The sequence below is a fragment of the Tenebrio molitor genome, chromosome 2, assembly GCF_963966145.1.
Source record: "Tenebrio molitor chromosome 2, icTenMoli1.1, whole genome shotgun sequence".
NCBI classification, from domain to species: Eukaryota; Metazoa; Arthropoda; class Insecta; order Coleoptera; family Tenebrionidae; genus Tenebrio; species Tenebrio molitor.
Window position 1 is genome coordinate 20,070,448 of NC_091047.1, and position 16,461 is coordinate 20,086,908.

The following is a 16,461-nucleotide window of genomic DNA, read 5'->3' on the forward strand; positions in this document are numbered from 1 at the left end:
AAGTAATTGTTTTTTAAATATTACAAGTTTAAAAAAAATGTTGCTTGTTATAAAAATTGTTCGTGGAGAAATCATCATGATCCCCATATGGTTCCCGGAAGAGACTTACCGTTTGGGAGTAATTATATTTCGCTGGAAGCAGCTCCTTGTTATCCATAGACCACGTAATTTTAGCTGGTGGCCTTGATCCGAATGTTTGGCATGGTATTTCATACATCCTATCTGCGGAAAGGGGGTTGTTACTGCTCATTATCTCCACATGAAGTGGGCGAACTGTAAAAAAAATTCTAATTGGAATCATGTTGAACCAGTTTCAAATAACGAAAATTGTTCTGAACGAAACTTTGGGCTTTACGTACCATTACAAAAATGTTTAGGAGTGTTGGATACTATAAAATGTTGAAATAAATCATTAAACAACATCTGGGCAAATTAATGATATCAAAATAGGTAATTAAATTTAATGTCGACCACATCATATTTCACTTTGTGTGAGGAAACAAAAGCAAAACAACAAAGGTTATTTAAATCAAAGTTTCCAATATTAATTAATTGAAAATACATTGTATGTCCAACTGTTTTCTAAAGGTCAGTTGTTCAAAGGTATTCGGTAAGTATTACAATATTACAAGACTTCTAAAAAATATCATTAATTCCTTCATTATTACATACTACAGGGTATCTATAAATTATTGTCGGGTCGAGCCGGCTTTGGAAAAAATATAACTGTGCCGCCTTTTTGAAACCGATGCCCAATTTTAATTTATTATTAACTGTCACTTCTGACATTAATGGCGTTTTATTTCCGCTTTTCAATCCAGTTTTCGTTCCTTATATACGTTTTATCACAGTTAATAAACACCAAAAATCTGTATTTTTCAGTAGGTACAAATTGCAAATACGTCAGGTTTTAGAGCTAAACAGACTGGCAAAATTTGTAAGAGTAGGATTTAACCAACATCCTAACCTGAAAATATGCCACTCAGAATTTCTCCAATTTATTCACACATTCAAAATTTGACAAGTTTTTATAGCAAGCTGGACCAGACAATCATTTATAGATACCCTGTTGTATGACAATTTTTATTGTTATTATTATTGATTACTATACCTATTATCCTATGATTATTAATAATAAGAAAGTTTCCGTTACTATTCAAAGAGTATATCATTTGATGATAGTGAAGTTACGCAACGTCGAGTGCGGTCAGTGTTTGGATGGGTGACCGTAGGGAAAACTGTGTTTCGTTGTAACTTCAACACTTCATTACTTGATTTAAATGTAATGTAATATAACTTGTAATGTAGTATAAACAAACATCGTGTAAAGCGCTAGAATACAGCAAAACAAAGAAATTATCATTTTTTGATAGAAAGATCTGTATTGATAAATAATGACTATGAAAGCACTATCATCATTTGATCAGTGAAGTTAAGCATCGTTGCGTGTGATACGTGTTTGGATGGGTGGCCGGCGAGGAATACTTCGTAGCTTCAATACTTCATTTGAGTATTGTGTGGAATCCGGCATATGGTGTGAATAAAGTCTGACGTGGATGTCGTGTAAAAAGTGGGCGGCTAGCAAAATTTAATTAAAACTCCACTGCACAATAGAACGGCTGATCTGTCGAATGGCACAATGACAAAAATGGAAATGAAAATTGGAACAATCTGTAACTTTTACAGTTTTACACCCAAGTATACCAACAAACGTTGAATATACATAGTTTAATTTAAATATGCAAATTACAAATAAAAACGCAACCATAAACACCAACAATTTCGCATATTTGTTATCAAGATATGTTAAATTGTAGACTCTGCCAGCGGCAGACTGCTGATTTGTCATGTCACTGAACCTATTCCAGCGAGAAATATATCCCGTGTAATAAAGCAATATTTCTAGCTGCAAGTCCAAATCATAGTGCCACTTACCAACTCGAGGAGATTAAAAGAAACTTCTAAAAGCTTCCTTTGAAATCTCTTTGCGTGCAACAAATTCAATAAAGCGCACTCCCAAGTGCAACGTTAACACTTCGAAATTCTTAATCCAGTTAATAAGTTTGATTTTTCGCAAAACCATCACAGCGGAGCCTTTATTAAAAGGCGAGATCCGGCGTTCTACACATCTACACATTTCTTAATTAAGCAACTTAGGACTTAATTTAAAGCAACACTAGATTCTCATTTGTAACCTTGGACGCATTCGGTGTCGCCAACATTAGATAAAGACTTTAGGGCCGAACATTCTTTGCATGTATCCTTGCGGGACCACGGATGACAGCGAAGCCGAGGAATGGTCCCGAAGGATATGTGCCAGAAATATGCCTTGCTATGCCGTCCTGACCTTTTATCATGAATCACGATTAAGGCGCCTTCTTTTTTCGGGAACGGGAATAAATTACGGCGCCCCTTATATTATTTATAACGTTCCGAAAACAGGGAGCCACTCAAATTTTTGAAGTTTTTAATTAATGTATGTCGTGCTGGGGCTTAATTGGTTTAATGTTCAGACACACGAGCCGTAAAGCCAGAAATAAAATATCTCGGCATCGTCATAAAGTTTTACAGTTTCAATTAAAAGTATAGACGTTGGCAGTGCATGGTGTGAGGATTCGCCATACATCCGCCCCGAGTTATTAAATGAGAGCTTTAATTAAGACTCTATATATTGCTTTCTCATAGCAGAAACCGCAAACATCGGGTTTTATTAACACCCGAACAAAACGGAATTATTTTGGAAGCACCAACAGGAATTTCTTCGATTCTTGCAATTATGAACGAAGAAAAACAACAACAAAAAGGTGCACGCCAAAGTACACTTTGATATGCACTTGAATATAATGGAGGTCAAACACGAAACTTTGCACTTTAGTTTGAGTTAAGCATTTAAGTGCTTTCATCTGAAATGAATTAATTTACTAAAAATAAATTCTTGCATGCTTGTCCCATTACTTTTCTTGTACGGTAATATTAAAATTAAATAATACGTTGCTCTCGAGATCCTCTATCAAATTCTGTAATTTAGCATTACTAACCTTTTAAAATAATTGCCATTCAATCATATGGAGCATTCGAAGTAATCTGCAGTCAAGCAGGCCGTGGATTTCTGTCTCCTTTACAAATATAGATCGTCTTTTCAGTTGGCATGCTTTGACATTTCCTTCAGATACATAACCTTACCCTGAGTACCATCTTGATGTAAATTAAATCACCAATTTCAGGAAAAAACCATCACGTCGCACAAAGTAAAGCAGAAACACTTTCATTGGTTGCTTTTGAAAAGAACTGTTTTTTGCAAAAGAAATCATTCGCGCCACTATTTGTTCGCTGAGTAAATAACGTTTATTTTACATTTATATTTTGACAGCTGCTGAAGGTACGCCGTACGTAGACAGAAACAAAAGAAACCGCCAGGCTACTTCACTACAAGATTTTTTGCACGCTATTTATTAAATAACGGCTGTTCTGAATATTTTTAGGTGAACACTCTGAATTGAAGATGATCTAAAAGCAACATAAAACTTCAATCGATATATTTTATAAAATGTAATTAACCCAAAAATCTTTTCTAAGTATAAAAATAGTCCTGAAAGAATTTAAGCAATTTTGTTTTTGGCAGTCACCCAGGACCTAGGACACATTCATGTTTTAATGGTTTTGCCGTTTTTCGCCGAACTGTGCCCATATAAAATTCATTCACATTGTTTTGGCATAATGGGAGGCCATGGAAAACTTGAATTTAATAGTAAAGCTGTCTGTTGAATTAGGTTATGTTTTTCTGAGTTTGAGGTTATAAATAGCGTCAATGTTCGTGAATTGTTGTCAGTTTTACTACAATAGAAGAATCCTCAGACATCGCGGGCAAATCAGCAACGTGTTATGTTCATTTTGATAGATCCGAGTTATTACCGCACAACATTTGTTGATAATGCTGTTATGAATTGGAGAATTATTTTTTTTGTATTATGTGAAACGGTCTTAAATCGCGCTGTCTACATATTTAAACTGTCCCCGGAGTGACATTGTAAAAGTAATATAAAGCAAATAACAGCCACGATTCGGTTGGTGAAATATTTAAATAATAAGAGAAGTTGCAGTTTGCAACAAAGTGAACAAGAAAGCAGACATTTACTTCCTGAATTAGCAATTCAGTTGCAAGAGTCATTATTAATATTCAAGCTTAAGAAACCGCGATGAAGTCGAAACCACTCGGAAAATGTTAAGGGTTTTACAAGCGAAAGACCTCTATTTCCTGTTCTCTTTTCAGTATCCAAAGTTGGCGTTGGCAAGCTACTAGTTTTGATTCTGGAGTGAAATACTTAAAAACAGTACAGTAGCAGAATAAACGAGTAGAGTTTTATGGATTATTAATGAAAAAAGCAGTCCTGCATTTTATTTTTTTAATTAGACTTTTAATTAAACTTTCTGACACTTTCTAACGTGTCTTGACATTGAATTTTGTGACAAGTTTTTCAAATTTAGATCGGTGATTATTCTTGCTTTAAAAAGCCAAATGGAAATTTATTTTCGGAGAAGGGCGGCACTGCTGAAGTTTTCCTTCCCACCCTTAAATAATTTTCCTGGCCGGTATTTACCACCGCTCGGATTCGATTTTTTAAAGTCAATTTAGCGTCGAGCGTGTGGGATTCCGTCGAAATGATGGGTAAGCATCGTCAATGCTGCCTTTAAACGGAATTAGGCTGAGTCGATTTCGATAATATAAATTTACGTCTCTTTTAAGAGGTCTTTATCAACAGGATAGGCAGTTAAAGAAGTGTAAGAGAGCCGAATGTGACTGGCACATTGAACGGGTTCATTACCGAGCCAACCAGCCGGTTTAGAAGAGATCTTATTCCAATCACACCGGCACAAACAACGCCAATAATTGCTTGGGAAAGCGGAAATCCTTACAACTAAATCAACTTAACCGGTGTTAGATTATTAAAACAGTATTAATCATCCGTGCTTCATTAATCTGCAAAAAAGAGGGAAAACCCAATTGGATCGATCCCCCTTGTGGACCCTTCGAATCTTCGCTCTTTGCATTTTAAACGGTAGTTAACACAAACACACAACTCAATTTATTTTTATCTGGAGTGTTCGCTGATTTTATGCTTAATGAAATCTTCCGAATGCTGTCGAAGTTTGCATTCATACAGCGCACTCTTGCTTCTAGTTGCTCTCATCTAATGACTTCTTCCCTCAAAGGATAATCTTAATTCTCACACTAGTTCCCTTCTCACAAAAAATTGCCTTTGTACAAGTTCAAAGAGAATATTTTCTTAAAAGTAGATCTAGCATGATACTAAACAAATCATTGACCAAAGGGATTGGCTAAAAAAAGTTGAAATGCTTTTTGCAAAGTTAATGAAAGTCAGTGGTCGTAATGAATTATGTTTTTTTCAAGCTTTAAGAAATCTCCACTTTAGACTCATAATACAGTTTAAAAAACAAATTTTTTTAATGGTGAAAAAACTTGAAAAGAAATAAAGTTGGTTGGCGCACAGGAAATATGTGAAACGTTTTCGTTGAAGGAAATATTTTCAGAAAGAACAATTTGTAGTTGGACAGAAAGTGGATAGTTTTGTCGGAGACCCTCTCGACGTCTTTTCAATCCCATCCTGTACATTGCTTGTAGAAATCACTGAATCCTTTTTTGAGAGGGATCTCAAGTGCAAAGTATCTTTCAGCACCAGATCAGACGCGGCTGTGGTCTCATTGATATTCTATGCGTGAAAACAGATACCGCGTTCCTGAAGTTCGTTTTCATGGTTTCTCCAAAGAGCCGTTGGAGAACTTTCCCAGACAACTGTATCGTTGAAGAGAATCGGTTCTTTCCGCCAGACTAGAGCATCTCTATCAGTAAATTACGTATTGACAAAGAGTAAAAAACTCCACCTGATCTGACAAGCTAATGGAAAAATTGTGATTAACAAACCAGTGGCGGCGACAACGAGCTTTCAGTAAATGTGGTTTTGAGCTGAATGGTCCCAAATTATCGATCAATCAAATTATTCCAAGACGCTGCCAAGGATTATTTGGCCGCTCGTGGCGAAGTTTTAATTGCCGTCGTTTTAAAATTCTCTTTGGAAAGTAAATTATATGCATCTATCCGCTTGAATAAAATAACTCACATGCAAGTTATGGGACAACTTCCCCTCATGAATATTCATAGTGGCAGTACGGCCACTCTACAAAAGCTGTGCCGGGAGAGCTTAAGTAGTAATTTCATTTCGCTAAACTGAATTAACAGGAATTAGTGTAAATCTTCGCTTTTTAAAAATTGTCCGAAAACGAATTAAGAAAAATTTAATAAAACCCCGTAATAAGCTTATTAAGTGCCACTTGCTTTGCTTACTTTCACTCCTAAGCTCGACGAATAACAAAGCGAAAATGAACAATTTTCACTGGGCTGAATCCATCACAAGAATTACAAGAACAAACGCCGAATGAGGAAGTGGCACGCGAGAAACTAATTGATAATTTGCTAATTAACCGCTATCTGGTGTGGAAAAATAATCAGCAAAAATCGAACGGTGCGATCAAATAGTTTACCGAATCAAAAATTGAAAATTGCGATTCAATCTCCCATTTCAACGCACAATCATAGCGAATTAGGACGAAATTCAATTTTCTCAGCTGAATATCGATAAGCCCCACCTATAATGGCCTGTTCACTCAACTGGTTTTTAATTAAAATTAGCTTCGGTTAACGAATAAATCGGCACTAATTCCGTGTTTACAGAAAAAATTTCGGATGATCGACAAACAGAATGGAACGAGAGCGACGACAAAAAGTTATTTTTTATTAGGGCGATTTTGTCCACGGGGGAAAGTTAAGGGTGGCAATAACAGATTGATCACCGATAAGCAATTAAAGTGTGAATAATTCAAGCGCAGGGCGCCAAGTTATCTCTTCTAATCGTTGCTAGCTAATTTATAGTTATATTTGGAATAGAATTACCACTGTTAATTAAATGCAAACGGAAAATCATTAATTTGCTTCGCTGTTAGCTGACAATTTCCCAAATCAATAGACATTTATTTAAATTGCGTTTCTAAAGAGAGACTGTTTCAAATGTTATTATAAACTGTGAAATATGCTATAAAAATACATTCAAAAGCGAATTGCTGCAATTTCGTACCATATGAGTTTCAGTCTAGAAGTTAAAAAAGTACAAAGTGTAGGTGGATACAAAAAAATCAAAGGGAAAACAAACAGTACAGAACATGTGATAACAGAAAAAAGTGCGAAAAGAATAAACATCTGGACAAAAACAACAAGAGAACTGCTTGCATAGATCAGGTGTTCATTTAAATTTGTCTTCAAAGTTGAAGAGTCGATTGTGAACGCACCACAGATCACGGATCAGCTGTTTAAATCTAACCTCACTTTTTGTGTTGTATATGTTTTTACTCTGACGGATGGTGCGTTCAGCGTTCACTCATTGCGAGTATTCAACGCCAACTTGGAGGATAAATTTAAATTTAAATATTTAAATGAACACCCGATATATGAACACATACATCTGCATTAACATTACTTTGTTCGGTTTTTCTACTTAATTTACATTCTCTCTCTCATCACCAGTATTTCAGACCTGTAATTTGTAGAACTATTTGTTGCTCACATTATTTCATTACAACTCATATTTATTTATGATACACTTGTGTTTACTCTGTTTTATACCTTTTAACGTTTTATGTAACATTGCTAACAAATGTAGCCTTGGATGTTTTTATATTCTGCTTTCTATAAAAGTAGATTTTAATTAGAATGCTCTACTCGCTATAATACTTTTCAGACAATTCTCCCAAACATTGTGCAAGCCAGAAAACAAGCGATATTTTCAGTCTGATGAATTTTATGTACAAGACTAACTTCACGCGGTCTCATTAGCATCTATTCAAAGAAGCTGTGCGAATAGCCATTGGCTGTTGGTCGACGAAATTCTAGTGACACCAATTAGAACGTCATTTTAAAATTTTACTTTAAATTCTATGAATAAAGATTAATTTATCAGTAATCCATCAAAGATCCTTTGTGGCATGCTAGATGCACATAAAATATTATATTTTTATAATTTCAGTTTTTTATCGGCGTGCAGCTACGCAAAAGGCTGAAAAGGGTTCGATCAAGAACTCAGCTCCCTCTGAAAGTTTCTTCAAAGCTCACAATTCCATTTTCAGGCTGAGATTTTTCCTTTTCGTAAATATTCCATTGTAACGTTATAAAAGCTAATTCTCGAAAAAACTTTCTTTGGATGGATATTAACTGAGACGTATCACGTAATAAGAACCGGTATGAAATTTTATCGATATGTCGCTGGTTGAATTATTTATGACAATTTTCCTGATGTGGATGTACTGAATCGAAATTATCTTTGAAGACGGAAAGAGGTTACAATAGCATGTTCATTTACCTCGACGTAAAAGTTGAATAACTGTCAGTCAAAAGGGGCCGTAAATAAGTGTGTGGTGATCGATCGGTAAAACATATCATCTTGGAAAATGTCATCTATTTAGAAAATTGTTCGTCACACTGATTGGGGTAAAAAGGGGAAATTTCTATTCAACACGCAATGCGTCATTGTCGTTCGTTTCCGGTAAAAAAGGATTTTTAACGTGCCAGAAAATCTGTGAAGGATTTGTGTCACAATTTGTGAACCGACAATCAATAAACGCCAAAATGATCTGTTGTGCATTGAAAATGATGACAAAGTAATTTAAAATTAACGCAAAATCTATCAATGGGGTTCGTTCAAAATTTTTCAAAGCAGTTTCAGTTGCTGTTTCTTTCATTTATTGCTACTTCTGCGTTGCTTTGATAGAACCTGAGTTGAATTTACGTAAAGCAATATTGTTTTTTGCACGATTGCAACAACCTTACTAATTAAGCCAATGACATCGAATATGCTTGTCTGTCTCTAGTAGGATGTTAACCCTATTATTCAGGACATGTCTTGCATTTCAAATTGTAGTGTTGTCATATCGCAACTGCACATTATAAATGAAGCTTCTGTGAGATGGTCAGACAAATTTTTCCACGTAACAAAATATCCACTTATAATGTTTCTACAATTACATTTAAAGGATGAGAGCACCAGTGAATCACATTTACTCCTAGTGATGTTTTATCCAGCACCCGCTTAGAGATAGATCTCCACTAGAGGAAAGTTCGCAAGTAGGAACGTATTCTTCAATAAATAGTTTACACTGCACACGAATTCCTTTTGATGTATCACTCCGCCAGTGAGCCACACCAACGGAAACTTTTGTTCGTTGCACTCTGATAATTACATATAATGATGTAAAAAATGTAGAAATAAAAATCATGGCGTAATAATCATTAAATTATCAAAAAGTAATATAATATTAATAATATTATACAAGTGTGTGACATTTTAGCACTCATTTTGTTCGAGTACTCGTATACAATGCCTCTCAATACACGAGTGTTGCAATACAATTTTTCTAGTTTGCGTCATTTATTTAACAAAAATATATTTAGAGTTTTAAAAATAAACTCCTTAGTGTTTAGGAAGTCTCGATTGCAACATGTGGTAACAGTCATTTTCAAAACTGTGAAATTTGACAGTTGACGCTTTGACAGTTATTACTAAATTAAAGAGACAGTTACATTTTTTGTTTTCTTTATCGGTTTGTGACAAATTACTTTCGCCTGGGAAAGTTTTATTAACAGATTTTTTTTTTTCAAATGGCATCAAAGTATTTATTATTTTGATGACGTTTGGTAATTTGACACAATCATAAAATACCACCACACTTAAGAACTAAAATTTTAACAATCGGATCTACTATATGACGGTTTTCGACGTTACAATAAGTCCGTTCATTAGAAAAATATATTTTTGGCTGAAACACATCTAATGCAGAATGCATTTAAAAATAATTCAGTGTCATTTTTATGATGGGTCCTTGCAGCAAGAAAATATTGGTCGCAAAGGTCTCTGGACGTGTCATGTGTCCTTTGCTTTTTAGAAGTTTCTGAGCTTTTCCTTGACCCCTTAGGACTTAGGAAGTAACCGCTTCGGAAAGCGGTAACGCTGAAGTTTGTGCATAGATTTATTTCAAAGCAGATGAAAAGCATTTCCGATATCTGGTTAACATTCAGGTGATGTGTGTCTTTACTAATTTTATTAGAAGAAAAAAAAATATAACTAAAGTGTGGACCAACTACCAAAGCATTACTTTAGACAAACCGATTAAGCTACGAATTTAGATGAGTGTTTTATTATTATTATTTTGTTCTGATCCACCATACAGCTTATGAGAAGTCATTCGGGTGAGATTAATTTACAATTAGGCATATTATAATGAAGTAAAAATAAAATTTACTACACACTGAATATGAGTAGATCTCTTTGAAAATCAGCCCAAAATAAATTCAGTATCAGTACTATCTTTGAATGAAATCGTCTTCATATATGGGGTTTTCATATGACTCTGAGGGTCGAGCTGTAAAATTATAGAATTTAAATTATCAGCAAATACCAGCGGTTGTCTTTTATATACTAAGGGGGTCATTCACGGAACTCGGTAAGGCTCGATAAGACGTTGCAAATTCAAAACCATGACAACCGACATTGTTGAAGCATTGTATTTGCCGTTTCGTTAACGATTTGCAAATTTACAATGTTTCGTGAATCTCCCCCTTAGTAAATACGAGTATATCTGAAAAATATCTTAACGTAAGTTTCCAACCGTTCGAATATTATAGTTTTACAACTGCACCCATCAGAGTCACATGAAAAGGCTATATAAACCATCTCCTTTTCAAGGGTCTGCAAATGGCTGAAATTCAAACATGGCAACGATATAATTGGACTAGATTTTTTGAAAAAAAGACAGTGCAAAGTATTACAGAAAAATTTATCAACTACGGTTTTTCCATATTTATTAATTTCTGTTTCATTGCTTGGACCAGAAATATCAAGAAAAATCTCTCATTATTTATATTATTGACAATTAGGATATCATAGTTAATTGCAACTATTTTTTTTTTCATCTGCAAAAATGTTTCTCCACCAACAAAACATATTATTATTATTATTATTATTACAACTCTCATTCTCTATTGTTAAATGAGACTGTATTATTTTAGTAAAGCAATTATGCCGGAATTTAATCACCCGGTGCTGAAACAGAACATGATAACATAATATGTTGAATTGTTTCACCTGCACCTTTACAAATTCAATATGTACTATATTTTGTAATTTATGGTAGGATCTTTAACAATTTCTTTTTGATTATTTTGATTATTACAGTGCATTTTTCACTTTGACTATATCAACATAAAAATGAATGATGATTTGGTCGTCCGAATTGAATAGTAAATGATTTTAATATGTGTACTACGAGTGAGATGGAGGAAATAACTTTAACGAAAAGCTCGTTATCGAAAAACTTTACCATTACAATTACTCCAAATCACCGAGAGATTATAAAAATTATAGCTATTAACCATCATCGTTAAACGATATTAAACGGTCTTTAGGAACATTACATGTGGAAATAATAATTTGAACAATTACGTGGAATAGCACAAAAATACACAAGCATGTAGTTGGTGGCACAACATATCATTTGGATAAAGATCTACGATTGCGGACACACAAACCAACCCTGGACATAATTCTTGTCGTATTCGTGACAACAACAACGTTTGTGCGTAATTAGCGCTTAAAGGAACCAGGCGGGTGTCGATAATTTTGTCGCATTTAAAGTGAATTAGTGGACGAGGGCGCGAGGTTCTGTTCCATTGAACTTGCAGACATAGTAAATCCGTCCGTAACGGGGCTAATCTGCATAATGGCTTGTGAATATTGCCAGTGCTGCCACCACACAGAACACGGGACTTCTGTAACCTGACCGATAAATTACACGAAACGTCAAAACGCGGCTTCACGCTGCACTGCCTCACGCCCCGGGTATTCCCCCGAAGATATTTCAATTATTTCCGCGAGAGGTGTGCGCCTCGTAAATAAAACGTGGCGTGTTTGCATCCAATTAAAGCGCTAATTATTTCGGAATAAAAGATTAAGCGTAATTGCCTCGAACATGTATCATAGGAAGACGAGAGTGTCGGCGCGTTTCTTTAATTAAAATTTATATCGCTGCATTCGATGGAGCAATGTGAGACTCAATTTGGGCCGGTGGCGGCGATAACAAGCCGCCGACACGATCTCAGGATAAATTCGTCAGCGGCAGCAACTCGTTTACTCGCTTAAAATCTTCCGAATAAATTATGAATTTCGGTTTCCGGAGGCGGCGCCCCGATACAGCCGCCGCGACAAATCCGGAGTTATGCGACTACAAAGTGAATATGCTGATGGGACAGGATGGTTATCCAACCATATTTCATAAAATCTCCTCCGTTTCCGTGCATCTATTATACGTGCCATATGCAGCGACCGCAGCCCTGCAGGAGTCGTCCTGTCTGATAGAACCACTCGCAGGATATTGCAATGGACAAATAGGTTCGCTAAATCGAGATTTTTAAATTTTAGATAAATTAAAAGCACCGTCCTTAACAACAATTTAGTCGGGCCGGTGAAGGTGAAGAGGAATTCTAAAACGTCACCCACCAATGGGGAAATCTTGCAATATAGATATTAAGCTTGCAGGAACTTAGAGGTGTTGGATTATCTCATGGGCTGTGACCTTGGAAATATCTGCGAAGGCGGAGTCGAAAATCTGTAAATGAAAACTCAAAAAGTCGACCACTTTATCGACGGGTTAATACGTGGAGGAACGATGTTTTCAAGTCGGTTTGTAGCATCAATCTGAGATCGATATTCGTGGTTTGCGCCGATATGACTCATAGCCCATGACAAAATCCAAGACCTCTGCATACTACTTCCTCTATGAAAATGCATTCAATTCCACCATTACCATATTCAAATGTGCCATCAAAAGATCTGCGGGCAAACGAAAACAACGACAGATGCCTCGCTTTCCATATTCGCCTATTGCTTAATTAGTTTCTTACTAACAGCGAGTGCAAAAAGTTCGACAATAACTTTCGAACTTTCCGGAACAATTATCACAGTTGCTTCTTTGTCTCGGATCAAAGAGGCACTAATTTGTATACCGAATAACGTCACATCCGACTGACGGTGTTCAACTTTTGCTCTTGTTTTTGCAATATACAAAGTTGAATTTGTCGTATGTCTATAACAACGCTCCTGAATATAATTTTCCTAAAACTGAAAACGAGTAACCGTGTCGTGTACTCGTGTCACAACTCTTCAGGAGGAATAATTTCTAACGACACAAACTAGTTGAACTTTTCAACTCTCGCTGATGAATTTTTACAAAATTAATTATCAAGTAGAAACTGAGCGATACGTGACTAATCGACCGTACTAAAACTTGAACTTCGCGTAAAATGTACAAACCAACAACTTAAAGTTTAATTTGCGCGGTTGATCCAAATCAACGGATTCACACTACTAATGATGTAATATTTAGATACGGAGCTAAAGTTTCATTCGTCGGATTTTTAATGGTTCTTGGTGACACGTTTATCAGGCCTTGAATAAATCCTCCACATCCCTTCTGACAATTCTCTCAAATTTAGATCTGCAGGGACTAAAGTTGTTGTTCTAGGAAACAATAATAATATTGGGAGATAATTAGAACTAGTATGTTTACCCTCGTATTACAAGGTCCTGTTCTAATCGAATTAAATCAATATGCGAAAACATTTCATTGATAACTATTGTTATGGATTTATCTAGGAAACCCTCGAGAGCTTTCCTATTCCCTCTCTTCACACTGATCAAGTAGTTAAATACACCACACCACAGAGATTAAAAACTTGTTGCCGAGTACTTTGAACTAAAATAAGTAAAAAAACTTCGCTTTGTTTTCTTATTCGCATTCTATTCTTAGGTACTTCAATGTTTCACATTATCCAATGATCTATGATCACGACATTCTTTCTTTGCTTTAACTTAATCAACACCAATATTTCACAAAGTGAAGCTATTTAGGCTACTCGGTCTTTGTTTATTTTTATTATTAACGTAGATTTGCGTGTCTCTCACAATTTATGTCCCGTTATGTTCTACAATGAAGTATGCAATATAAAAAATATGATAAAATATCTGTTTTTTACAAAAGTGTGTTTTTTATATTACTTTACACACTGTACAGGACCGACCTGTACCGTTAGTTTAGGTACCTGACCAGGGAGGACCGCACCCCACCACCCTCTCTTAAAAAGCGAGACGCATCCAACAGATACGACAGATACATCAGATCAGTCAAACAAATTCAAACAGACATAACCATTTTTATACAATCATTTACTTATACTTTGTTAATGTTATTGTTTGGAAGTTATTAAATATTTAAAAATCAACAATTCTTTTCCTGCGGTACAACGCCGCAACATTTTGGTCCAATCGAGCCGGATCCGTGATCCAGTGTCAACAAATTGAAGAAAGTCGGATCCGTGATCCAGACAATCAAAAAAGTGCGATCCGTGATCAGCCAACGAGGAAGTCGAATCCGTGATTCATCTTCAGAAGCATCAACATTCAGCATCAACTTCAACAATAAACATTATAATTACATTCAAGAATCCAAGCACCACTGTCGTGTCGTCAATCGCCATCGCATCACAGAGCATCAAAACGTGAGTCTGTCAATTCCATCAAACCTTCCTACATTTTCCGTGCATGCTAAATTTGTATCACTACAACGTTGCATTTCTTCGCGTAATTTGTACCTAATCAATCAAATTCAAAATGACCATCGATCTCCCGGGTTGGAAAAGGAAACGAACCACTGTTAAATCAAAAATTACGAGAATTGAAAGTTTTGTCAAATCCTTTAAAGACGGTGACGATTTATGTCAATTAGAAAGTCGAATACCACATTTAGAAAACGCGTTTAAGGAATTTGAACAGTATCAGGATGAAATTGAACAGTTCGAGTTCGAGGAGGACGATAACACTCGGGAAGAAGTAGAGATTCAGTATCACAATACAGTAGCTAAAATTAAAAACTTGACCAGCAAAGTTAAATCTCCCAGTGCGTCTAATTCTCATAATAACAGCGGTGGTAACAATCAATCGTCACCAGAATTAGCCGTCAAATTACCAGCCCTAAATTTACCACAATTTTCTGGGTCTTACACTGAATGGTTGCCGTTTTATGACACGTTTAATTCATTAATTAATAACAATGCAAATTTAAATAACTGCCAGAAGTTTCACTATTTAAAATCGTGTTTAAAAGGGGAAGCTTCAGCGACAATTGAATCTCTCACAATTTCGACAGATAATTATAATGCAGCATACGAGTTATTAATAAAACGGTATAATAACATACGATTAATTGCCCAAGAGCACGTTCTAGCAATCATCAATAGTCCAGTTATTTCCAAAGCAAATCATGTATCGCTTAGAAAACTGTTAAATGACATCACAACTAACATAGAAGCATTAAGGGTACAAAAACAAGCGGTAGATCATTGGGATTGCCTAATTGTCCCTCTAATTTGCGAAAAATTAGACTACACTTCGAGAAAAGAATGGCAAACCAAATTAAACACAGACATTCCAAAATTAAAGGATTTACTTGAGTTTTTGGGAAAACGGTGCGAACTTTTAGAGTGTATGTCCAAAAACGACAAAGCAAATCAACATAATGAGAAACAAAAAACAAACTTCAACAAGCAAACTAGTCAGTCAAAATATCAAATTGTTCAAACAGTCATCAATAAATCATGCATACATTGCAAATCAGAGTCACATATGGTCTTTAAATGTCCAGAATTTCTCAACTTATCCACATCAGACAGAATCAAAACCATAAACAATTTAAAAGCATGCAGAAATTGCTTCAAATTAAATCACACTGCATCTGCTTGTAAGTCAGTCAATACCTGTCGAGAATGTCAACAAAAACACAACACTCTACTTCATCTTTCAGAATCCACGTCAGCTAACGACAATTTAACCTTATCAATTTCGAACAAAACAACTGTCTTGCTGGCCACAGCAATTGTTAAAATAGCAGATTCCGCCGGTAACTATCATAATTGTAGAGCAGTTTTAGACTGCGGGTCTCAAAGTAACATATTAACGAGCAATATGTGTAAAAAACTCTCGCTTAAAACCAATCATATCAATCTTCCTATATCAGGTGTAGGTGAAATAGAAACTCGCGTGAAATATTCAGCAAATGTTTCCATAAAGTCATGTTACAACTCGTTTGCGTTAAAAATGCACTGCCTAATATTACCAAAAATTACAGAACAATTTCCAAATCAAACATACTCGCGAGCCAATTTGAACATTCCCGATAACATTGATCTCGCAGATCCTCATTTTAATGAATGCGATAAAATCGATTTGTTAATTGGTGCAGAATTTTTCTGGAGGATAATAGGTTTTTCCCAAGCAATCGACATTCTCAACA

General features: G+C 35.5%; 1 protein-coding gene across 2 annotated transcripts in view; it reads right to left on the reverse strand.

The window, feature by feature from the left end:
- Positions 1-16,461, reverse strand: part of side-VI (sidestep VI) — a 279,349-nt gene that overhangs the window by 34,117 nt on the left and 228,771 nt on the right. For both annotated transcript variants that reach the window (XM_069037844.1, XM_069037845.1), the window contains exon 7: positions 110-273. In XM_069037844.1, coding sequence (XP_068893945.1) covers positions 110-273 — 164 coding nt within the window. The remainder of the gene's footprint in view (positions 1-109; positions 274-16,461) is intronic.